Source organism: Leopardus geoffroyi, chromosome D1 (assembly GCF_018350155.1).
Source record: "Leopardus geoffroyi isolate Oge1 chromosome D1, O.geoffroyi_Oge1_pat1.0, whole genome shotgun sequence".
Classification (NCBI taxonomy): domain Eukaryota; kingdom Metazoa; phylum Chordata; class Mammalia; order Carnivora; family Felidae; genus Leopardus; species Leopardus geoffroyi.
Window position 1 is genome coordinate 47,836,671 of NC_059329.1, and position 25,222 is coordinate 47,861,892.

General features: G+C 35.8%; 1 protein-coding gene across 19 annotated transcripts in view; it reads left to right on the forward strand.

Annotated features, from left to right (window-relative positions):
* The window catches only part of DLG2 (discs large MAGUK scaffold protein 2), a 2,060,218-nt gene that overhangs the window by 835,475 nt on the left and 1,199,521 nt on the right, over positions 1–25,222 (forward strand). For 2 of the 19 annotated variants that reach the window (XM_045483786.1, XM_045483788.1), the window contains exon 1: positions 15,635–16,182. The exons of 16 other annotated variants lie outside the window; for them this stretch is intronic. In XM_045483786.1, the coding sequence (XP_045339742.1) occupies positions 16,081–16,182 (102 nt within the window). In that variant the 5' untranslated portion in view covers positions 15,635–16,080. Of the gene's footprint in view, positions 1–15,634; positions 16,183–25,222 lie in introns of those variants that run through there. One more of the 19 variants, XM_045483796.1, reaches the window with a different exon arrangement.

Here is a 25,222-nt window from a genome sequence, read left to right on the forward strand (position 1 = left end):
TTAAGTGATTGAATCTTTCTCATGTTTCCGCATTGGGAAAATGGCTTCGGGAGGGTACGGTCCCTTTCCTGCTTGTCTCATGTACCATTAAATATACAGTACTTGTCACAGCACCTAGACATATATATAACTTTACCAAATGTTATAAAGAAAAAAAAGTCCAAAGTATTCTTGGGAGAAGGGGTTGCTATATGAGTGGGAAGAGTCAACAAAGTCTTCAAAGGGATGATATTCAAACTGATTCTTAAAGATTTAATAGGACTTTTGCTGTACAATTATGATGGAAGTGATCATGGTAATAATCGCTATAAGAACAATAACTAATAACATGGTGTCATATTTTTTTATGTGCTAGGCAGTGTTTTAGGACATTGTATATATTAAATCATTTAAATCTCTAAATTTAAAGTTTTCTAACCCTCATTTTACAGATGAGAAAACTGTAGCACAGAGACTTTAAGACATTTGTCTAATGTCTTAAAGACCCCTGACAAGTAAATAGTTGATCCTGTATTCAAACACAAGCAGGAGAATTTCTGAGTCTTATTCAAAACTGTCAGCAGCTTCCTCTTTTTTAGTGGATATCATAGAAAGCAATGCGAGTGATGATCTCCCTATTTCTGGAAGTTCAAATTTAGAGTCCTTCCTATATGGAGCAAATATAACGTGGACCTAGGTGTTATGAGGCCATGAGTCTGACCAATACCCACAGAGACAATGTACTGTAGCTGGGGCCTGGGACAAAGGGATATCCCATTATACTCTATAAAACACCCCAGAAGCCTGCACTAAATTAGACTTTAGAATGACATGGTAGTATGGGGCATAAATAAATATTATTCAAGTTAGTATCATTTCCCATGTAGGTGAATGTAGTTTTGTGCTCTACTATGTGGGTTTGATACTATTTTATGTGCAGTGGGTAGGTCCTCCAACTAGCTTTTCTTCTCTTTCTCTGCAATCACAGAATCAGACTAACATTCAAGCAAATGTCCCAGATCCCTTAGCCTGGAATTCTCATTTTTCAATCACATACTCATTGCTTCATTAGTATTTCTCAATTCTCAACTCCAAAACATTGAGCCTCCCTCACTAGAAAGTTATTTTTAAATATATATACCTTCTCCTAGGAATATAAAATATATTTCAAATTCCAGTAAAATACACATAAGAATTATCAAAGGAATTGTGTGAGTAGTCTTGGCAAACTCAAATTTTTTTTTCTTATTTCTGGCAAGTGGAACCTTATGTAGAATTATATCACTTAACTAATTAGAAAATTATCAGCTTATATAATACCTATGTGGAAAAAAATTGGTTAAAACCTGCATCTTTGGTTTTTAATTTGATAATTCACCTAGAGAACTAATATAATACCTTGATCTTGAATCATAAACCATCTAAGGTATATTTAATAAACATTATTGAGGTATAATTTACATATGATGAAGTGCATCTATTTAAAATTTACAATGTGATGAATTTTTTTTTTTTTAATTTTTTTTTTCAACGTTTATTTATTTTTGGGACAGAGAGAGACAGAGCATGAACCGGGGAGGGGCAGAGAGAGAGGGAGACACAGAATCGGAAACAGGCTCCAGGCTCCGAGCCATCAGCCCAGAGCCTGATGCGGGGCTCGAACTCACTGACCGCGAGATCGTGACCTGGCTGAAGTCGGACGCTTAACCGACTGCGCCACCCAGGCGCCCCTACAATGTGATGAATTTTGACAGATAGATACATCTGTGAAACCACAATAAGAATACTAATAATTTCCATCAATCCCGAGAGATTCTTCATGACCCTTTTTAGCCCTACCTTCCCTCTATGCATAGGTGTAGGCAGCAGTATATCTACTTTGTATCACAATGTTAATTTTTATTTTCTAGAATTTTCTATAAGTATAATTATACTATATATAGTTTAATTATTTTGACATGTATCTCATTTTGTTTACCCATTTACCCATTGACATACATGTGAGTTATTTCTACTTTGCTAGTACTATGGAAAAGCTTCTATGAGCATTTGCATACAAGTATGCATGGACATGTTTTCATTTCTCTTAATATCTAGAAATTCCATGTATTTTATGTTTAACTTTTTAGAAAATGTCAAGCTGTTTTCTAGAAGGGTTGGAGGACCATTTTACTTTCTTACCTATAGTGTGTGAAAGTTTCAATTCTTCCATATCCTCATCAATACTTAAAATTATCAATCTATTGAAATTTTAGTCATTTTTTAATTTACATATTGAAAGAGAAGGAGCATGAAAGAAGGAGAGGGGCAGAGAGAGAGAAAGAGAATCCCAAGCAGTTTCCGCTCTGGCCCAGCATGGGGCTCAACCCCACGAACCATGATATCATGGCCTGAGCTGAAATGAAGAGTTGGCTGAGCCACCCAGGTGCCCCAATTTTAGTCATTCTAAGGGGTGTGTGGTGGTATCTCATTATGGTTTAAAAATTATTTCCCTAATGGCTTAAAATATTGACTTTCTTTTCTTGAGTTTTCCATCCACTAATATTTTCAAGTATCTCAAATAATCTTTACAATCCCTTATGGAAGATGTAGTTTTATGGGAAAACAGAGAAGAATTCCTGATAAACTGAAATCAAGAAGTATCTAATTGTAAATACTACCAATTTTCTGCCTCCTTGGCACCAAGTAACACCCAACCTATATGGTTTCTACACTATTGGACAAAGGGTTAGTATGTAAGAGTCAGAGTCAATAGAGTGGCTACTAAGAAAAACAGGAGTCCTGAAGATTAAAAAAAGAAGAAAGTTATTAAGTATTGGAATTCTTCAAAGCCTGGTCATAGGGAATTTTCTTTCCTCATGCACTTCTTTCAGAGGTTAAATGATATCTTTGATACTCAAGGTTTTAATACAGCGTATTCAGAGACAATGAATAAAGTTATATTTCTACCCCAGACATTTACTCTGAGGTTTAGATACATGTATTCAACTTAGGGTTAGAAAAGGCATCCTAAATATAAATGAACAAACAACAAGCAGATAATAATAATGATATCTCTCAACCCACACATATGCACCTACTCTGTTTTACTCCTCTTTAATTATGGCCTGTTTCAGTGAATGACATTACAAATTATCCAGTTAGGTATACATCAGAAACCCGGAACTCATTCTTCATTTCTCCCATATCTGATGTAGCACCACTGCCTCTTGCTTATACTGTAAAATGTTCCTTGAGTCCAATCATTTGTTTGTTTCTACTGCTAATACTCTAGTCTAAATCTCTACTATGTATTGCTTGCATTACTGAAAGTGCCTTCTACATAGACTATACACTGCCCTTATTACCCTTTTTCAACCCTCCACATTGCAGCCAGAATGACTTTACTGAAATGCAAATACATATCACAGCCCTCTTAATATTCACTTAAATATTTTGTATACATTTTCATACACACACACATGCACACACACATGTGGTCCAGATGGTTTTATTCTGGTGAATTCTACCAAATATTTAAGGAAGGAATAATATGAGTTTTATGTAAAATATTCCAAAATACTGAAGAAGAGACAATACCTTCCAATTCATTCTTTGAGATAGGTATCTGATATCAAAAACGGGAATATAAGAAAAGCATACTACAGATTAATATCCCTCAGGGACATAATTGCAAAATCCAAATAAAATTTTAGCATAGCTAATCCAATACTGTATAAAATTATAATACATCATGACCAAGTAAGGTTTATCTCAGGAATAGAGGGTTTAAATTAAAAAAATCACCATATAAACTAAGAAAAAATAATCATATATATAATCATGTATACACAATACACACACACGTGTGTGTGCAGAAAAGACATCTGAGAAAAACCAATGTCTATTCTTGATTAAAAAAAAAAAAACTCTCAGCAAAGTAGAAGCAATTAGAAGGGACCTTCCTTAACCTAATAAAGAACCTTATGAAAAACCAACAGCTAATATTATACTTAATATTGAAAGACTGAATATTTTCACCTTATCAGGAACAAGACAGAGATATTCACTTGCACTACTTTCATGCAACACTGTACTGGATGTTCTGTCCAGCATTTTCAGTCAAGGAAAAGAAACAAAGGAAGAAGTAAAACTTACTATTCACAGATGACGTGATATGATCTGATGGAATCTATAAAAAAAAAGTGGGGGACAAATTAGTGAGTTTAGCAAGTTAGTAAGATAAAAAGTTGATCTAGAAAACTCAAGTGTATTTGTCCACAGTAAGAATGAACAGTTAGAAACTGAAATCAATCAAGCAATTCTATTTACAATAGCAAAAAATATTAAGTACTTAGGAATAAATCTGATGAAAGATGTGAAAGAACTGTGCATTTAAAATTACACAGTATTGCTGAGGAAAATTAAAGATGATCTAAATAAATGAAGAGGTACCTTGCTCCTATGTTGAAAGACTAATCATTGTTAAGATGTTTATTCTCTACAAATTAATCTAGAGATTCAACATAATCCCTATCAAAGTTCTAGAGAAATTGTCGTAGATGTCAACAAGCTAATTCTAAAATTCATATGGAAATTCAAAGTATCTAGGAGAGTCAAAATAGCTTTGAAAGAAAGAGCTGGTATAAAGATGGTATTTGTGTAAAGGTAGACAAATAGATCAATAGAGAGGAATTGAGAGTCCAAAAATAAACCAGACTTCTAAGGACAACTGATTTTTGACAAAAGCCTACAATTGAGTGAAGAAAGGAGAGCTATTTTAGCAAGTAGTGCTTGAGCAATTGGATATACATATGCAAAAAAAAGAAAAAAAAAAGAGCCTGGATCCATACCTCACACTGTGTATAAAAAAAATAGGTCCAAATTTATCATAGACTTAAATGTAAAACATAAACTACAAAAATTCTGGAAGATACTAGAGGATAACATCTTTGTGACTTTAGTCACATTGATTAGATATGGCACCAAAAATATGAATCATAAAAGTTAATAAATTGGATAGGCACTATTAAAAGAATGAGAACACAAGCTGTAAACTGAGGGGAAATATGTGCAAACATATATCTAATTGAGGGCTTAACTCCCAGTTATATAAAGAACTCTCAAGACTCAACAAGAAACAACTCAATTTCAAAGATGACTGAAAGATTTGAGTAGACACTACCAAAGAAGATCACAGACAGCAAATAAGCATGGAAAATTGTTTGCTATTAATACTTAGGGAAAAGCAAATTAAAATTACAATGAGATAGTAATAGGCATCTATTAAAATGGCTAAAATTAAAATGATCATACCAGATTTGACTTAAATCTGAAGGGGCTGGAATTCTGATCCACTGTTGGAGGGAGTTTTAAATGGTACAATCACTTTTAAAGTTTCTCAAAAATGTAAATGTATGTCTACCATGTGATCATTCTTTTCCAATCCAATAAAAAAGATATGTCTGTACAAAGACTTATACACAAATATGCAGAACAACTATGCAGCCCCAAAGTGGAAACAATGCAGATGTTCATTAACAGATGAATGGGTAAACAAATTATAGTATATCTTTACAATGTACTGTTACATAGCAATAAAAAAGAGGTGAATGAGACAACAGCATAGATGAATCTCAGATATGTTAGGTGAAAAAACAATCAGGAAAAGCACATACCATATGATTTCATTTATATAAATTTCTAGAAAGTGCAAACTAATCTGTCATGATAGAAAGCAAATCTCAGGTTGCTTTCAGATGGAGAGTAGGAAAGATTTGCTTGACAGGGGTTATAAAGGTGAATAGTTATGTTCACTGTCTTGATTGTGCTGATGGTTTCAGGGATGTATACATACACTGAAGCTTATGTTGTACATTACATATTTGTTTATATTATATTTCAGTTATACCGATGAAGCTACTTTAAAAATATTTTCAGGTAGTTTCCTATGGCTTTTAGAATACAAACAAAAATCTTAAATATAGTCTGTGTAGTTTGACCTTTACTTTCATCAGCCTCTCCTCACTTGATGTTTGCCCTTGGTTCCGTGTTCTAGTTATTCTGGGCTTATCTCAGTTCTCCCTACACTCCTTATTTTTGACACCACGTGTTCTTTGTATATTTTATTCCCTCTATTTGAGATGTTTTTCAGTATCCCATGTGTCCTCTGATGAGATCCTCCTATAGGCTTTCATGAAGTCATGAAGCTCTACTCAAAGCATGTATCCCAAATCGCCTTCCTTACTAGTCTCCATGAGGCCAGGACTGTATTGATCTAGTTAAACTGCATTCCAAACTCAGCATAGTGTGTAGCACATAAAAGACACACAAAAATATTTGTTGAAGGAATTGAGTGAATAAGAAAATAGTAATTGGGAACCACAAATGGGAAATTAAGTAAATATGCAAATGTCATGAACACAGCAAAGGCTTTTCTGTGGTCATATGATAACAACTTTAGCAAACACAATTTAGATCTTCCAACACATTATACCTGAGAATGACTATCCTTATAATGAAAGGAGAGAGCACCAGCACTTTTATAATGGGATTAATTCACACACTGTAGTAAAATACAGTTTTCTCACAATAACCTTATTTTAAGCAAACAGGAATTGGAAATCTAGTTTGGCTATATTTATAATTTGGTGCTATCAAGTACTTTAACCAGCATTCTTGCAGCTTATTAAGAGAAAAAGATAATTGAGTCATAATCTTAATTCTGTGGTATGTTACTGGAGATTGTAAAAGAGATCTGATGTCTTCCTGGTTTCAGACAAGCGTTTGTTGCACTGAGTATTCATTTCACTTTGTTTGGGTATGATTAGCTGAGGGACCCTGCTTGCAACATAATAGAGTGGTGTTCTTCAGGGTAAGTAAGTCACCTCATTTAGCTCTTGCAGCTTGAAGAACCATCTATTGTTTAGATGAAAGGAAGCTGATAAGGAAAATCTATTTGTAGTAGTAAAGCACAGTGGCAATATAAAGCCATTTAAAACGAGCCATGTTTTTGACAGTCTATCCATGAATTGCTGCTTTCAAAGTTAACTTCGATTTAGTATATGTTTTTTGACAATGAACAATTTGCCGTTGTTTCACAGATGGACAAGCACAGTATAAAAATAGAATTAGTCATTTCATAGGAATTTTGCTGTGTTTGACAGATATATGAAATAAGTTTCTTGGCTTGATTTGGTATATAATGAATGAATTAAAGAATGAATGAATGAACAAATATTGTTAAGCATTCATTAATAATATGTGCCAGGTCAGCAAAAGAAACAGTCAACAAAAAGAAAAGTCAATCTCTAGAAAGGGAGAAATATTTGCAAATCATATATGTACATAAGGGTTTAATATGCAAAATATATAAAGAACTTATGCAACTCAATAGCAAAAAAGCCCCCAAACTCAAAAAATTGTAATTAAAAATGGGCAGAAGAGCTGTAGACATATTACCAGAGAAGACATACAGATGGGGAACAGGAACATGAAAAAGTGCTCATTATCATTAATCATCAGGGAAATGCAAGTAAGAACCACAATGAGATATCACATCACACCTGTTAGAATGGGTGTCATCAAAAAGACGAGATAACAAGTGTTAGTGAGGATGTAGAGAAAAAGTTATCCTTATGTACTGTTGGTGGAGATGTTAGGGAAACAACCTGAATGTCCATCAACAGATGGATAAAGAAGATGTAGTATATACAATGGTATATTATTCATCCATAAAAAAGAAATAAATCTTGACATTTGCAACAATATGGATCAACCTTGAGGACATCATGCTAAGTGAAATAAGTCAGAGATAAACAAGTACTGTATGATATAACTATACATGGAATCTAAAAAAGCCAAACTCATAGAAACAGAGAGTAGAATGGTGATTACCAGAGGCTGAGGAATAGTGGAAATGGAGATATATTGATGAAAAGGCATGAAATTTTAGTAATAAGATAAATAAGTCATGGGGATCTAATGTACAACATGGTGATTACAGTTAACAATACTGTATTATATATTTGAGAGTTACTAAGAGAGTAGATCTTAAATGTTCTCCCCACAAAAAGAAGTGGCAATTAATGTGAGATGACAGAAGTGTTAGCTAATGCTATGGTGGTGACCATTTAGCAGTGTGTAAGTATATCAAATCAACATGTTGTACTCTTTAAACTTGTACAACTTTATAATTCAGTCATATCTCAATAAAAAACAATAGAGCTTTTATAACTGAAAAGTATAATAAGTTAAAAACAAGATAAATGTTTTAAAGAACTAAAGACAGAATTAGTACATGGAAAGATTTCTGAGGAAATTACCCATAGTGTAGCACAAGCAGCCAAAGAAATAATGGATATAAAAGAAAAGGAAAGTAAATATATGTATAATCAAAATTTTAAAAAAAAGGATAAGAGAACATGGAGAGAAAAAATGCATAGTGGTATGACTTCACATTTTTTTTATAATTGATTAAAGACATGAGTCCTTGGATTCATTTTTTAATTGATTAAAGATATGAATCCTTAGATAAGGCCATTACAAGCAAACCTAAACAGGATACAGAAAGTGAATTTCATATCTAATTACATTGGAGTGAATCTCCAAGACAACAAAATTGGTCAGTGTGAAAAACCGAGCAATTACAAAAAAAGATGACTAGATTCATTCTTCAGAATACTTGGAGAAATAAGCTGACAACCTAGAACTTATACTCAGCTAAACTGTCATGTAAAAACCCAATAAAATAACCAAATAAAAATAACATCTTGAGACAAATCAAAATGGAACAGCAGAATTTTGCTCAGGTATCATGTATAAGATACTTATGGAGAATAAAAATGAGTCCCATGGGATTTTTAGTGAAAATTTAAACTCATACAAGCATAAATTGACTATTACACATTAACAATTTTTGAATATTAATGCTCTTTGCACTAAGAATTCCTTGTCTGTAACTTTTAGCCAAATAATTTTGTTATGCATATGTGCCAATATTTTCCTATAAGAATGTTTCAATTTTTTTCATAATATTGAAGTAAGAAATATCCTCGAACTGTAACAAGAAGCGACTTGTGAAACATGCCATGAAATATTGAAAATACTATGGCATCATTAATGGCATTTTTGTATGCAGATTTTTGTCTAAAAGCAAGAATAGGTACCAAAGGTGTATTTTTTTTTTCAAAAACAGCCTACACTATTGGATATAGTTTGAATACAGTTTTATTGTGATGTTATTGGAGCTGTATCTTCTAAAATACTACAATTAATTATCTCTGGCATTGGAGTAATGAGAACTTTCAAATGGTTTGTTTCTGGTAGTACTTTAAAATTATTTCCACATCAAACTTTGCATTTGTACTTAGCATTTATTTTTAATAATATTTTTTCTATTTGCATATGAAAAATATATATTTTACTTAATCCTCATTGGACCCCTCTGAGGTGTTTTATTTAACAACCTATCCTTTTTTTTTAATGGATGGGAAAATTAACTGTCAAAGAGGTTAACTGATTATCTCAGTTACAAAGTGTAAAAGCTAGGACTGGAACCCAAGATTCAAATCTTATTCTTTCAACACTGACATCAAATTTGGTGAACAGGACCTAAATAGTGCTTTTGTTTGTTTGTTTGTTTGTTTGTTTGTTTGTTTTTTTCAATTTTTTTTTTCAACGTTTATTTATTTTTGGGACAGAGAGAAACAGAGCATGAACGGGGGAGGGACAGAGAGGGAGGGAGACACAGAATCGGAAACAGGCTCCAGGCCCCGAGCCATCAGCCCAGAGCCCGACGCGGGGCTAGAACTCACGGACCGCGAGATCGTGACCTGGCTGAAGTCGGACGCTTAACCGACTGCGCCACCCAGGCGCCCCATGTTTGTTTGTTTTTTTAATTTGATTTTCATACTGAAGCAACTTGCCCAGGTGGTGTGAGAGTGATATTTTGGAGTTGCTATGTCAAAATGGTGCTTAAGAGTGAAAGTGAACTTGATGAGAAGTCTTAGAGGCACATTTTTGCCTGGCCTTATTCTGAAGGTGAGGACAATCATTATTTCAAAAATGCTTGATGCTAACACAAAATGTCAAAATTGATTTTGAATCAATGAGCTAAGCTTCCTCAATAAAGATTGTATTGTTTCCAACTAGGTGTTGGGGGTGTTTGGGTCACATAGTTAGGGGTAGAAATGAGTAGAAATGGAGGAATCAGAAATGACAGAACATGAAGAGTCAGCAGTCATGGGGAAAGCATGATGCATTTTAGAGTCCGTTTTATTGGGTCTAACGCTAGTGCAAATCTTCATTGCAGGTATGTGTTCCTCAGCAAGAGGGATTTGAAATTGCTGAGAAAGTGTGAGGGAAAATTTTGGAGACTAAAATTTGTGAAGAAAGTTTAGAGTCAGAACTGTTGAGTATAAAGATATTATACATATTGGGTAGGTCCGATAGGTTTATTCTTTCCTGTTAATTTTTATCATAAAAATAAAATCAGGAAATTAACATAAAGCTCTTACAATTTACTGAGAGCCTAGGAAAAAACCAGGTAAGTGTGACAGGCATTTTGAAATACATTATCTCTTTTAAGCCATATAGGGATCCTATAGCATTATTACCATTTTACAAAACCGGAAATCATGGTTCAGAGAAGTTAACTAGATTGGTCAAGAATTCTTAGAACTTAAAGTACATTTATGAATACTTAATTCTATATACTTCATTACTGTTGGAAAGAGCTACTGTTAGTTTTTATTTCATGGCAGTCTCTTCAATTAATCTATAAAGTCATTGATGACAGAAAGTCATATTCACAGACCTCTCCACCTTACAAATTTGAGAAACCTCAATGATAAAAATACAGGTTATATTACAAACCTATTGATGTTTTAATTACTTTAAAACATCTCTACAAAAGATTAAGTGAAAATAAGTGGACTTCAATTTGCAGTGAAAGGGAAGGGAGGGGAAGGAAAATAATGGTTGAAATCACACAGCAAAACCTAGTGTGTCTGATTGGCTCCAAAGTCCTTATGTCATCTTAATCTACCACACTTTTTATAGGAATCATGGGAAGAATTCCCTCAAAGAGGTACTAAATAAACCCTGTTATGGAAAGTCATGAAAAAATAGAAGTGTTAGCTGTAAGAGGCAGAATAGCCTACTTTAAGAAGTTGGCTCCTATGGTCAGATTGGTTGGGTTCAAATTCCAATTCTATCACCCAGATAAGTTGTCATCTATTGTGTTATTGTTCCAAATATTCTCTCCTCCTTCCCAGTGAGAGGATTACCCTTCTCCACCTGACTGGCATCAGGTTTGACCATATGACCTGCCTTGGCCCATAAAATGTGAAGAGGGATATGTTTTTAATGTCTGAGCAGAAATGTGAAGAGCCACTGCATATTCAGCCATTGATCATTTTTCCTTCAGTCATGAGAATATCATGTCCCTGATAGATGGTATTCTTTAATGGAACAACATGGGCTAGGGTCCTAGTCAAGCTGTGAAGGACATGTAACAAAAGGGAGAAATAAACCTTTGTGGTCGAAAGCCATGGAGATTTTTTTTGTTAGTTGATTCATTAAGCTAACTAGTACACCAATTTTGTTAGCCTGGAGACATCTCTCTCTGATTCACTTTCCCTTTTTATAAGATTTAGTGGTTTGGTGATTAAATAAATTAATGTAGATAAAGTACCTAAACCAGAGCAGAGCTGGTAAATATTTCTCTGAAGAGGAAAAGTTTTGATCCATTATGTTTGTCAATTTCCGTGGGGATAAATTCTTCTTTCACAGCTGATTCCAAGCTACTATCTTGATGCCACTGAGTGGAGATTTGGAAAGAGGTACACAAATTGGGCTTTCAAGAGTAGGGTCTGGCTCCAGCCCACAGATGAATTTAGAATAGTGCACATAGCAAACACTTATCCAAGCATATCAAATAGTAAGCACTATAGAAGAGTTTAATGAAGACAGGTGACTGAATGGAATTACTTGTTAAATCTCCTTTTATTCTTAAGATTCTATGTTTGGAAGGCAACTCAGAGAATTCAGTACTGGAGGTAAACTTGGAGGTACTCTGGTATATCCATTTCATCGTGATAGACAAGGGAATTGGGGTTTAGAGAGTCTGGGTACCTTGCTAAAAGTTATCCAGTCAATAAGAAAAAACACCAGGACTCTTGGTGTACAATATACCCTTTTCCCTTCCAACATGAAACACTTCTTTTTAAAAATTGCTTTGGAGGGGTGCCTGGGTGGCTCACTCAGTTGGTGAATCTCTTGATTTTGGCTCCAGTCATGATCTCACGGTTCATAAGTTCAAGCCCCACATTGGGCTCTGTGCTGACAGTGTGGTGCTTGCTTGGGATTCTTTCTCTGTCTCCATCTCTCTCTTCCCCTCCTGTACTTGCACTCTCTCACTCTCAAATAAATAAATTTTAAAACTAATAAAAATTGCAATGGAAAGGCTCAAAAGAGAAAGGAAAAAGGGTAAATAGGTAATGCCTCTTACCTTTTCTCAATTTCTGATTAGTAATAATAATAACAAAATATTAAAATTGAATCCTGGTCATATTTATTGATAATCCTGGTTTTAGGTATGTGATTTTGAGTCAGTTTTGAGGAAAGTTGTCGTTAGGAAAAATTTTAATAGCATATAGTTGTCATGTATAATTTTGAAAAATTGATGATTATTAGAACTGTAAATATTACAAATCATTGAAATGTCTAAGGGTGGTTATTTTGATTATTAAAATGAGTGCATCATCTCCTGGCACAGCCCAGTAATATCTCCTCCTAAAAATATTGCAGTATATCCCCATGCAGAATACTCCCAAATTAGTGCTTTTCAGACCAATAACGCAGTGTATTCATATTTTAAGGTAACAGTGATTCATTTTTTTTAACCATAGTGGTTACTGGCTGTAACTGTGGAATGCATTGTCATGGAAACCACACCCCCCTTCTTCTGCCCCTTTTCAATTCACCCCAGAGCTATTACTGAGAAACAGGAATTAAAGGAAAGCATTTCGTCAGATGCATGTGAACAGATATAACACATACACACATATACAAACACGTACACGTGTGTGTATAGAGATAAATGAATTCTCATTGATTAAATTTAAACAATAAGATTAAAGAACTGAAATACACATTTTTCTTTGTATATTGCCTTTGGCTTTCTCAGTCTAAACCAGCACAAACTGTAAAATGGGAAATAACTTGAACATAGCAGCCTTTAATGCTGCCCTAGAATAGGAGGTCAGCCTTAGCTTGGGTAATTCATTAGGGAAAGACTGTGTTAGTTATTATTGGAACATCACAATATAGAGCATACAATACTTTTGGGGTGTTTGAAATCCAAATTATAGGCTAATGAATAAGGGAAATATTGTACAATTTTTTTTTAGAATCCATTCGCCTTTGGAAAAACAGCCATAATTATAGATGCTCTGTAGGTGGAAGTGCTCACACAATCACACATTTTATGGTAACATAAAGGAATAAAATGATAAGGGATACACTTAATGTGTGAATGTGACTTTAGGATTCACAGAAGGCACCAGACCAGAGTTCTCATCCTAAAATGTGATCTGGTATATTTAAGCACATATATATTAGACCTCCTGAGCCACAGCAGCCCCTAGATGCCCAACAAATTGAATCAGTGCTGCTAATAGGGGAATTGACAAGGTAAGGATTCCTGTGCTTACTATGAGACTCCCAAAGCCTGAGGCATAGATAGCTTCCTTCTGTTAGAACTAGATTTGCCTCAATTTTTACTGTCTTTTTATGGGGATCTTTGCTCATACTTTGTTCCATGTTGATTTCCCTTCAGGAGGTCTTAATTTTGTAAGCAGTACCCATATTCCTCTCACCAGAAGCCTGAGTAAAAATGTTGAGTCCTTGATATCCTCCTGGCCTATGGAATGATAACAAAGAGTTGAACCTAAGAATCACAAGGAATTATTCAATCGGGTTTGGTTTCCATTAACTTGAGACCAGAGGGGAGGGTATTTTGGATATGGGCAGGTGAAAGAAAGTTTATAGGGCACTGCATTTGACTTGACAATTTGCAAGTTGGTCTTTTGTGCTTATTGGAACTTATAAGTCTGAATCATATAGTGGTATTGGGGCTCATTAATTTAGATAGAGCTCAAGTGATCTGGTATTCTCCTGGAACTGCATTAGGAAGATGTGTTTCCAGCAGAATTTGCTATGGATATTTAGGACTCTTTTGCTGGTATATTTCAAGCAGGATCTCAGGTGAATGCCCAATCAGAGACTTTTGAAACTACCATATTCATGTGAATATGACAGCCCTAACCCTTCTCAAATAAATCTGGAGTCTTGACAACATGATTCTGGAGAAATAGGTGAAGTCTCCCATGATGTTACTTTGTAAACTATCTTCTGTCAGTTTGCTTTAAGCCATCTTCATGGTTTATTGACTGTGTGGCTTGGCCAAGTGATATATCCTCAGGGCCCCCGTTTCTTCCTCTGGAAAAATGTGTCCAATAATATCTCTCTCTCAGGCTAAGACATGAGACAGGCTGTGTAAGTAAAGAGAGCTTCTAGGTACCACCAGGACTTACCACAGGAATTTCCTTATTGTCTAGTTTTCATGACAACCTGCAAGGTAGGAGTTAATAGCATCACTTCACAGATAAGCAGAGGCTCAAACAGTGTTAAGTGATTGACACAAAGCCACTCAGCACCAGTGACAGAGTCTAATTCAAATCCTGATGTCATCCTTTCTTTCCAACCATTTGTGAGGCAAAATGCCAGGCACTCAGGTGGCACCAAAAGGGTGCTAGTTTTACCCACTTCCTACTCTTCTACATCCCTCCTAACTTTTTTTTATTTTTTTTATTTTTTGGTCTTCAATAAGCAGTTTTGCAGCTGGGCCAGCCACATGCTGAAATTTTTTTTTTTTTTTTTTTTTTTTTTTTTTTTTGTCTTTTGCAATTTTGATAGCCTCACTTTAAAAAGGAAGAAAAAAGAAAAAAAAAAGAAAAAGAAAAAACCAGTAAAGCATATCCACCAGTCTTGCCATTCATACTTGCAGAACAGCATAAAGACTTCTGGGGCTTTTCTGAGCCTCTAAGACATCAAGGTGGGGAAGGGGCTGACTCTTTGTTTTTGAGTTTGAAAAATGTTATATCAGAAAAAAACTTGATTATGAGGAAGATCCTACCACCTAGGGAGTGAGTCAGCTCCCTGACCCAGAAGTCAAGGGCATAGGGTCCCAGCAAAATCATTTTCAGTACACTTCTACCCCAGATCCCTTTGCGGGCCATCAACTCAGGCACACCAGTATCAGAGGGCCAGCCTGGAGGATGCACTCAGCAGGGTTCACAAGGGCCTCCCCTTCTTCAGAGCTCACCCTCGGAGGTCACCTATTCTGGAGGCATCAGCGATAGGGGTCCAGTGTGGCCTCGGGTCACATAACACTGGAGCCCTCTTACACCAACCGCAGAGACTCTTAGGTGGCACAGAGCGCCGAGGGCTGAGCTACGCTGGGAGCACCTTGCTCCCTCCCTCTGCCGGCCCCTCCCTTCTACCCCACTTGCCCGGCCAGCGCTCCCCACGGTGACTCTGGATTGCAGCAAGCCACTGGCTTTTTACCAAATCGGGAGCTGCAGTATTTTTTTTTTTTTTTTTTTTTTTTTCCTTTTCCTTCAGAGAGAATTATTTCAGCCCCCTTCAGCTCGCATGACAATCTTGTGTGACTGGGGCGAGTAGGCGGGCACATCCTTTTACATGCTAATACTGCCCCACCTCCTTTGAACCCTCCTCTAAGCGCCTAGCTCCTTTTTATTTTTATTTTGTATTTTTTTTAATTTTTTAAAATTTTACCCACCCTAAATTCACCATAGAAGGGGGGGAAACCCTTCTCGGTTCTGTCCCTCCCCCCACGCCTCATTCCCCAGGGAAGGGAGACCCCGAACGCTTGTTACTTGCCCGCGTTGCTTCTACCCAGGCGCCGGGATGGCCGCGCAGGGCGCAGGGGGCAGCTATCGGAGCGGCTGCACGGTCTAGGCTGTCACTCCATGTGCCCGGCGGCGAGCACCGTGTTCGGGTCCCCCAGCGAGCTGCCACTGCCGCAGCTCGAAAGGAATGTCCCCTGTTGTTAAGGACCCTGACTGTTTTACCCCAATGATTTGCCACTGCAAAGTTGCTTGCACCAACAACACTTTGTCGTTGATGTTTGGATGCAAGGTAGGACGAGGTTCATGTCTTTTTAATGCATGCTGCCTCCCTTGGGGGAGCTAACAATTCCTTTTGTTGTTTGTTTATGTGTCTGCTTGTTGGGAGAGTGACAAAAGCTATGACTTGCTCTGCCCTTTCTGGGAGCTGGCTGGGTTTGGGGGCCTTGAGAGCGCACGGATTTTACAGAGTCCGATGTTGGGTTGATAACTCCTTTGTGGCAGGACCCTGGTCTCTAATGTACCGAGGTTCCAAGAGCAGATCACGCCTCGGAAAGGGGGCGCCGTAGGTGACTCTGTGCTTGGGATCTTGTCATACATTTAGTTAGTGATTGGGCTTCTGGCTGCTCATTTGTGAGCTCCTGAACTCATCACAGGTTACCACTGCCTGGAGCCCCGGACCCAACGGCCCACAATCAGGGTTATCTGGGATGGTGGATGTGCTCTTGAGATGAAGTCGAACGTATCAGTTTGCAATTTGACACTTTTAAATCTGAAGAGTTTATTTTTATTCTAGACAGCAAATCTGGAGATGGGCTCATGTTGCCCCTAATTGTGTACCTTTTCTGTAAGCTTATACAAGCCACTTGAAATCAACATTCAGAAATGTTATCAAGAGGTGTCACAATTAATCAGTGAAGTTTCTAGCGAGTAACTGTCCCAGCCCAGATTTTTGTAAAGGTGATTAGTTTTCCCAAGGAAAAGAGATTTGAAGGGTTTTGAAGCAGGCTACCATTCATTAATCCTTGTCTCTAACTTTGTTGGTGGACTGGAAGATGCATGAAATTTGGTATATGAGCGGTCTTAGCCCATGAATGATCTGAGTGCATGTCCCCTTAGCCCTAGACACACATACCTTCACTTCTTTTCATTGTGCAAAGCTGGTGAGTTTGTCTGGCCTGTTTGTATAAAACACTTTTGTGGCTACTATGGTGATTCTTAGGGGAGAGAGAGCTTGATCTGAAATAATTGAAAATTCACTTTGGTAAGTGAATAAAATCACATGATCCCTGTTGTTCTTAAAGATAACACCAGTGACTGGACTTGACACTGGTAAGTAAGCACTTTAGGCAGTAGAGTTAATGAAACATAGACATTCAACTTCATGGATAGTGCTCAGAGGAAGTGTAGCTGTAATGGAAAAATGGGGAGTCAGAATTGTGAGTTTTATACTGATTATGCCTAGAGAATCTCTTATCAGATGAGAGGTGTGGATGAAGTGATCCTCCTTGGCTCTAATATTCTCCAATAATTCTTTTATAAAATCATTTAGTGGTAAAGTTATTGCCACATATTGATGTTTTTTACTCAATATAGTAGACTATACCTTAGAGTCCATTAAAAAATCACTGACCATACTGAAGACTAGCTAGATGCTCCTTTTGAAACCCTTGGAAAGGTCTTAGAGTTTTTGAAGGTTTTTGTGTTCATTGCTATCAGGAAGATGTATGTGAATGAACAGCACCAGTAGCTGACTTATTAGCTCCTCTCCCTCACATAACCTGCTACCCTCCCCCATGCTTCTATCCACTCTTCTAACTGTATTTACAGTGGCACCTTAGCAATGGCTACTATTTAAAATCCATTCCCATACACTTATGAGAATTGCTTTGCAGCGCTAAGTGATTATGAACAAAGGTGAATAATTTGTCAAGGGAAATTAAACACAAGCTAATCATCAAATAGGATAAGCTATTGGTGTGGAAATGTTGTTGAATATGCATTCAACCCTTGAAGCTCCTTTTCAAAGAAGTTTTTTTTCTTTTTTTATGCTGTTAAAATTACACACATGCTTTTTTTTAAGGCTAGGGAATTAAATTAGTTTAACTTACTTTAAGTTCTCTTACTTTTGGTGCTCTGGTTTGAAAAGTTCAGTTTGTGAAAGAGAACCATGTCAATACAGGCAAGCACCTAAATCATGTGTGTTGGTAGACATTGTTCTATGGAAAAGAAATCAAGTCTCCATGAAAATGAAAGAATACTTTTAGAGGGTCTATCCCATTCCCTTTTGTCAAGTATTTGAATAAGATCATTCATAAGCCCAATATAATGGGATTGGTCATTACATTATAGTCATACTTAACAGTTGCTTAATTATAGACTGGTTGATGTAAATCTCCCACCTTGGGATCTTAGATGGAAAGAGTAATGGAGTCTCCTACTCTTGCCTTTCTCTGGTGAAATTCTTCGAGACTATCTGATGGATGACAACAGAATATACTATACACTTGTATATCATATAGGACTAGGTTTCAAAACTAGAAGTAGATGTACCACTTATTAGATATATGACTTCTCTAGGTCTCAGTTTCCTTATAGGTAAAATGGCCACAGTAATAACTGTTGCCTTATATATTACTATGTCATTGTAAAAAATAGTTTAAATGAGGTACATGCAGTGCTTAGTATGTATGTATTCACCAAATGATTGATACTTTAATTTGGCCTTGGTTATTTTTACAGCTCTGTTAAGAAGGGCTCATCACTTCTAAAAGGACCTTCTTTCACTGTTATTTTGATAAATTGTTTCTTTGCTGTGAGCATGATCACAGCAAAGTGTTTATATAAAATGTAGGAACAATTTATATATTGATAAAACATTCAAAAACCACAGTGGGTTTATGAAAACTACTGAAAACTGATAATATTGTTTTACTCAATAAACAAATATTCATTGAGCACTGAATAAATGCTAGACACTGGAGATGTGGCAGTAAACAACTCTTGTCTTCCATGGTCTCAAAGTCAAATGATGTGGTAGATGATTGCATTAATTGCAGTGTTGATTTATGGAAAAATATAAAATAAGGATTTTAGTTGACTCTGAGCAATGAAAGTGGAATTTAAATAATTGTTGGGAAAACAACTCATGGAAATATAGATATCAATATGGTGCCTCCAAAAATGCATTTATTCCAATATTATCTATCAAGTTTGAATGTAAGATTATTAGGATGGATATTTTCTTTCTGGGAAGATATTCATCATGCAAAGTCTGAAACCATGTTTGCATGTTGGCCAGACTTAAGTTCAAAAACACTTAAACTGTTTATTCTTATTCTCCCAAACCTAGTAATGGCTTACAGGATACTGAGTAACTTAAGTGTTGAAGGAAGAAGCCCACAATAATTTTACTTTCTTAGCAATCTCCAGGGCCACAGCTTGCTGCATCCTGGCTGTTACTCAGTTTAGTTAGCTGACTATATGGCTTATGATTATAAATGTGAAGTGTCTTTCTGTGCTAGGCTGTATCCCAGGCACTGTGATTGGTATTAAAGATACAAATTCAAGTATGGCACCATTCCTTTCCTCCAGGAATTGCAAGTTTATTGAGGGAGATAATCCTACTCCCTTCTCTAAAGTACAGAAAACTAACAGTCCTATCAGTCTGTCATAAGAGAAACCAAAGCACTGTTATTCAGAAGAAAGTTTTCCTATTTTATCAGTCCTCTTTTTGCCCCAGTCCATATGCTATTGTCATACAATGCTGCTATGGGAATGGAAATTCCATGGTGAATAAGGCCTTCTGAAACCTTTTTCCCCTTATAGTAGTTTTTTTGTGTTATTATCTGAAAATAGGCATAACCTTTACCTTTGCTTAACTATGTTTTCTCCACATGCAGTATAATTCAATGGTCAGCCAATATATCATTTCTCTTTCTTTTATCTTACCCATAGCTACATTGCAGGGATCTGCAGCCTCTGTGTGTCCCCTTCCCTTCACTGTCTCCTTTCCAGTCACCATTTCCAAGGCAAAAACATGCAAACAAAAAAGATTGAATATTTGTTATTATCCCTAATATTCTAAAAGTTTAATGTAAAGTATAATGTTCTCTACAATTATTGCTTTGCCTTTTTTTTTTTGTAACTGAGAAGAAGTTGTTATTGAAATAGGTTTTTGCCATAGGGAACCTCGCTCCCCTATCTCCTAGAGTCATATCTTAATATAACAGCTCATCTGAATCAAACTGTCAAGCCCCTAGGCCATATCAGGTGCCATTAATATTATGTTTGATTTATTGGGACAGAGAAAAGTTCTTAAAGTATATAGATATATATTTTTACTATGAATGCTTAGACATGTCATACACTGCCCCACCCCTCAAAGCAAGGAATCATCTGGTAAAAAGCAACTTCCATCTTGTCTACATGGTGCTTCTCCCAGAGAAAGAAGAATGTGAATAAAAAAGAGTTTAAAATGGAAGGAAATAGAAACGAAGAGGATGGAATTAAAATAAGGAAGGGATTCTTACTAAAAATGTAAAGGGAAAGAAAAATCAGCTTGATTAAGTATCCAGAAAGGCTAGACACTATCCTAGGTGCTTTACAAGTGTTATTTCTTCTAATCTCCATAGTTACCAGGTAATCAGAGAAAGGATGGAAGGAAAGAAAGTGAACTACAACAGGATAATGGGAAAGGAGAGAAGAGACATTAGGAAAGAGGAAAAAAAGGAAAAAGAAATGCCTTGTGGAATTCCATCCTCCAGAGGGTGCTTACACAATCACCCAAGATCTAAGTGTCTATCAGCACCTTTCTGGTGGACAGTTCCCTGGCACACTGGCATTCAAAACTCTTGCAAACTTCCTTTTCCTGCCTAGAAAGTCTCTTTCAAGGAGAAGTGGGTTTGTTTGTTCATATGTGTATTTAAACATGGCCAAATTTTTTACAGAAGAGTGGCGAATATATCTATCATTATATTCATTAATAGATACATCACTAAGTCTATATATTTTGAATATTGCCAATGCTTATTTTGGTATGTTCTTTATTTTTATTTTAAAGTAATATATGTTCACTAAAATAAATTTTAAAAAACATAAAATCAAAAATAAAACAAATTTCAGAAAATACTCTTGTCCCAAAGGACTGGAGATTAAAACTATTAATATTTTACTTTATATTTTTCTAGTTTTCTGGTACTATTTTCTGTTGGTCTACATATAGCTTATTGAAAATGCAGTTAGAATCATCGAGTTTACTTTTTAATGCTTTAAATTTATATTAGGATTTGAATATACATTTTAATAGCTGTATAACAGATAACTATCTTTATCTTTGGATATTTAGGCTTTTGCCCACATTTTCTATTAAAAATAAAAGACATATCTTGGTAAATAATTCTTTTTTTTCATTCAGAATGACTTCCTTTGGGTAGGCTAGAATAAGTAGAATTACAAAGACATATTTTAAATATTTTAAAACTCTTGATGATGGGCTATTGCATTTATTTTAACGATAGCTATATAAATTTGTACTGCCACAAGTTACTTTATATATATTAACATTCTCTATGTTTAAATAGTTTTTTTCTACTTTATGGACTTATAAATAAGAGGTAATTAGTTTATTCTCCTGCGAATAAGGTTAAAACTCTCATTGAGTTTATAGGAGTCCCACGACTATATTGGTGTGTCCCATTTAAAAATACCTAATATGCAAAAAGTCCATATGTTCAAAATGGGTACATCAAGGTAACAGCTATTTATATAGTCAAGACATTAGTCTCTGTCCCACAACATACATACTAACCTGCTACCATGTGCCAAATACATGTTCTGTATGTTTTATAAATGTCAACTCACTTAATCCTCACAATAGTCTTTAGAGATGGGTATGATAGATACATACATGTTAGAAATGGGGAAATGGAGGCATACAGACTTCAAGTAACCTGCTTAAAGTCACATAGCTTTTAAGTAGCAGAGCCAAAATGTGAGCTCAAAGAGTTTATGTCTAGAATATACAACTCATTTGCAGAATTAACTGTAGGTTTTCTTTAATGTAGCAACTTCATATAAGTGCCTTTAAGTTGGGAGTCAATTTGCAAAAATATAATTTATATATACTTTTCTTGGCATAAATTTGAATGTAAGTCACACCTGTCAGAAGACTCAGCCTCCTTTTAAAGTATTTATTTATGTATGTATTTATTTATTTGAGAGGAGTTTGAGCTAATATACCATTTCCTATAGTATTCACGTTCTCATTTCCCACATAAGGTTGCTAAACCATATAGATAGGATGTAACTTTCTCAAGATCACACGGCAAGTCACAGAGCTGGAGCTAGAACCAGGTCTCCTAATTTGTAGCTAGCTCAGTGTTCTTTTTCTATACCATGATCTCTATGCACTAGAAGTTCTGAGAATCAAGGTGACAGAAGATAAAATGACAAGTTTTATCTGTAAAAAGCAGGAAAAATAACACCTTGCTTACAGGACTCTTGTCAGAATTAAGTGATATATCACATATGAAAACATTTAACACAATGCCTGGAATGTGGTAAGTATTCAATACATATTTTTGTATTCTATTTTATTAAGGCCACTTTGCCAACTGGTAAAAAAAAATGGAGGTTGTTGGTCATCAACTGAAAAGCGTTTTTCAGTCAAATACATTGAAATTCATCTATTTGTAAATCTGGTGTACTTTAACACATTATTAAAGCGTTTTAATGTCACAAAAGGCAGAATCTAAAAGTTTACATAATTCACACCAAAAAAATATCCTAGATTAAATCTGACCCAGAAAGAGAAAATGAAAAATGAGCTAATGAGTGAAGCAGGTGCTGAACATCCCAAAGAAGCAGGTTGCATAGGCCTTGTGTCCCATTTGAGAAAGAATACTTGCCAGTTCAAGGTCCTTTTCAAAATTTTTTTTCTTTTAATAGTGGAAATTGGGGAAGGGGCTAAATATCACAAGATAAGGAAGGTTAAATATTATGCAGTCACTAAAATATGTTCACAAAAAGGAATGTTGAATCATAGAATTTAGGATCTTGAAAAACCTGAGACATATTTTTATTATCAAGCCTTTTACTTTGTAATCACTTATGGATATCCCAGGGAAGTTTCAAAGTCGCTATGGTAAAGTCATCTCCAGTCCCTTCTAAGTTAAATTACTTCAGGATTCCTGAGATACCCAATGGTCAATGCTTGAATCTTTGTAATACTCATTTGTAAATTGTATTTACTTGTTCTATTTGCCCATCTAAACTGTGACCTGCTTAGGGACAAGGTCCATATCATATTCATTTATTATAGTACCTAAGAGATCCAGGAAATGTTTCACGAAAGATAGTCAATAAATATTTGTTGAGTGAATGAATGAATTATATAGGTACTTGTAAATGTTTACTGAATGAGTGAAAAGAAGTGTGTCTTTTGTTGTAGTTCATTTCTTATTTTCCTTGGCAGTTGGCCTCTGAAAACCTCTTGTGCTATTAAACTTCATAGAGCTTACATTACCCTGAAGCATAGACTAGGCATTGCTCGATGTGCTACCCTGGTGTAATGGTTAATTTTATGTGTGAACTTTATTGGGCCAAGGGGTGCCCAGGAATTTGGCAAAATGTTATTTTGGGTGTGTGTGTGAGGGTTTTTGTGGATGAGATTAACATTTGAATCATTAGACTGAGTGAACCAAATTGCTCTCCTCAAAGTGGGTGAGCCTCATCCAGTAAGTTGAAGACCTGGATGGAACAAAAAGGCTGAGTAAGACGTAACTCCTTCTGCCTCACTACCTTGACCTGGGATCAGTCTTTGTTGTCTTTGGTGTTGAAGTGAAACATGAACTCTGTTTGGGTCTCAGGCCCACTTGGATTTCAGATTAGAACTTAAACCATCAGTTATCGTGATTCTCTGGCCTTCAAACTGAGATTGAAATTACATGTCAGCTCTCTTGAGTCTGCACCTTGCCAGTTGCAGATTTTGGGACTTCCCAGCTCCATAATTGTGTGAGCCATTTCCATATAATAAATCTCAGTTTCTCACTCTGTAAAATTCTGACTGAGAGAAATTCTGATGAGGGTCCGATCCCTCGACATGTCATCACTAGTAAGTCATTCTGGTCTAGTAAGTTACAGATGAGCTAATAGATTATAAGTATAATTGAATCCCCATGCCATGGGGATTTTAGTGCAGTTAAACTTGTTTTCTCAGAAGGTCCTGGATTTTTTTTCATTATAAGTCACAGATTATACCTTCACGGGCACCTGGGTGGCTCAGTTGGTTAAGCATCCGACTGAGGCTCAGGTCATGTTCTCAAAATTCGTGGTTTGAGCCTTGTGTCAGACTCTGTGCTGACATCTCAGAGCCTGAAGCCTGCTTCAGATTCTGTGTCTCCCTCTCTATAACCCTCCCCCACTCACTCTCTGTCTCTCTCTCTCAAAAATAAAAAAAACATTAAATTTTTTTTATAAATCACAGATTATGCCTTCAGATATAATACAGTAGAAATCATTCAACACTACTTTAGTGAATTTTGCATCTTTTTACATATATGAATGTTCTTATCAGCCTATGACCACAGTACATTGCAGTTATTAAATGTTCAATAATGTTTCCTATGAAAATTTAGATGATCAGATCAAAGGGAATAAGACCACTGTCCTAAATTATGGCTTCTGGAAACCTTATTAATAACATAGTATATTTCTAACATCATATTGTGTGTGTACAACTGAAATCAAGTGAGAGATCCACAAAATAGTTAATTTTCTTTCCTTCTTTTTGTAGTATAGTTAACACATAATGCAAAAGAGTGCACATTTTAAAACTGGTCTCATACTTCAATAGGTTGGGAAGTCCTGCTATAGATAATAAGACAAAAGGATCAATGATTGCTTTAAATATAGAGAAGGCTTTTTAGAGGTCACTGAAATTAATCTGGGTTTTTCAAGGCATTGGACTAGGTCAGAAAGAAAAAAAAGAGTTTGATTTGGACTCAAGTCTGCTGATATCTATGATCAATACTTCTTTGCTAGTGTTAAAAGAACATGATAGCAGAAACTAGTGGTATGATATTTAAGGTGTATCTTCTCTTTGGACAGAAGAAGAAAAAGGAGAAAGAATGAAGGACAGGCAGATAGAGTGTTAGGTTATACCCAACCAACCATCTGAATGAAGCAGAGAGATACCTTGGGTAAGTCTTAAGCTTGAGTGTGTTCTTGGACAGGTAAACATAGGAGGAAGAAAGTTCTGAAGGTAAAGGTTGGTATTAAAAGGTGTGGTATGGCTCCTGGGTGGCTCAGTCGGTTGAGCATCCGACTTCGGC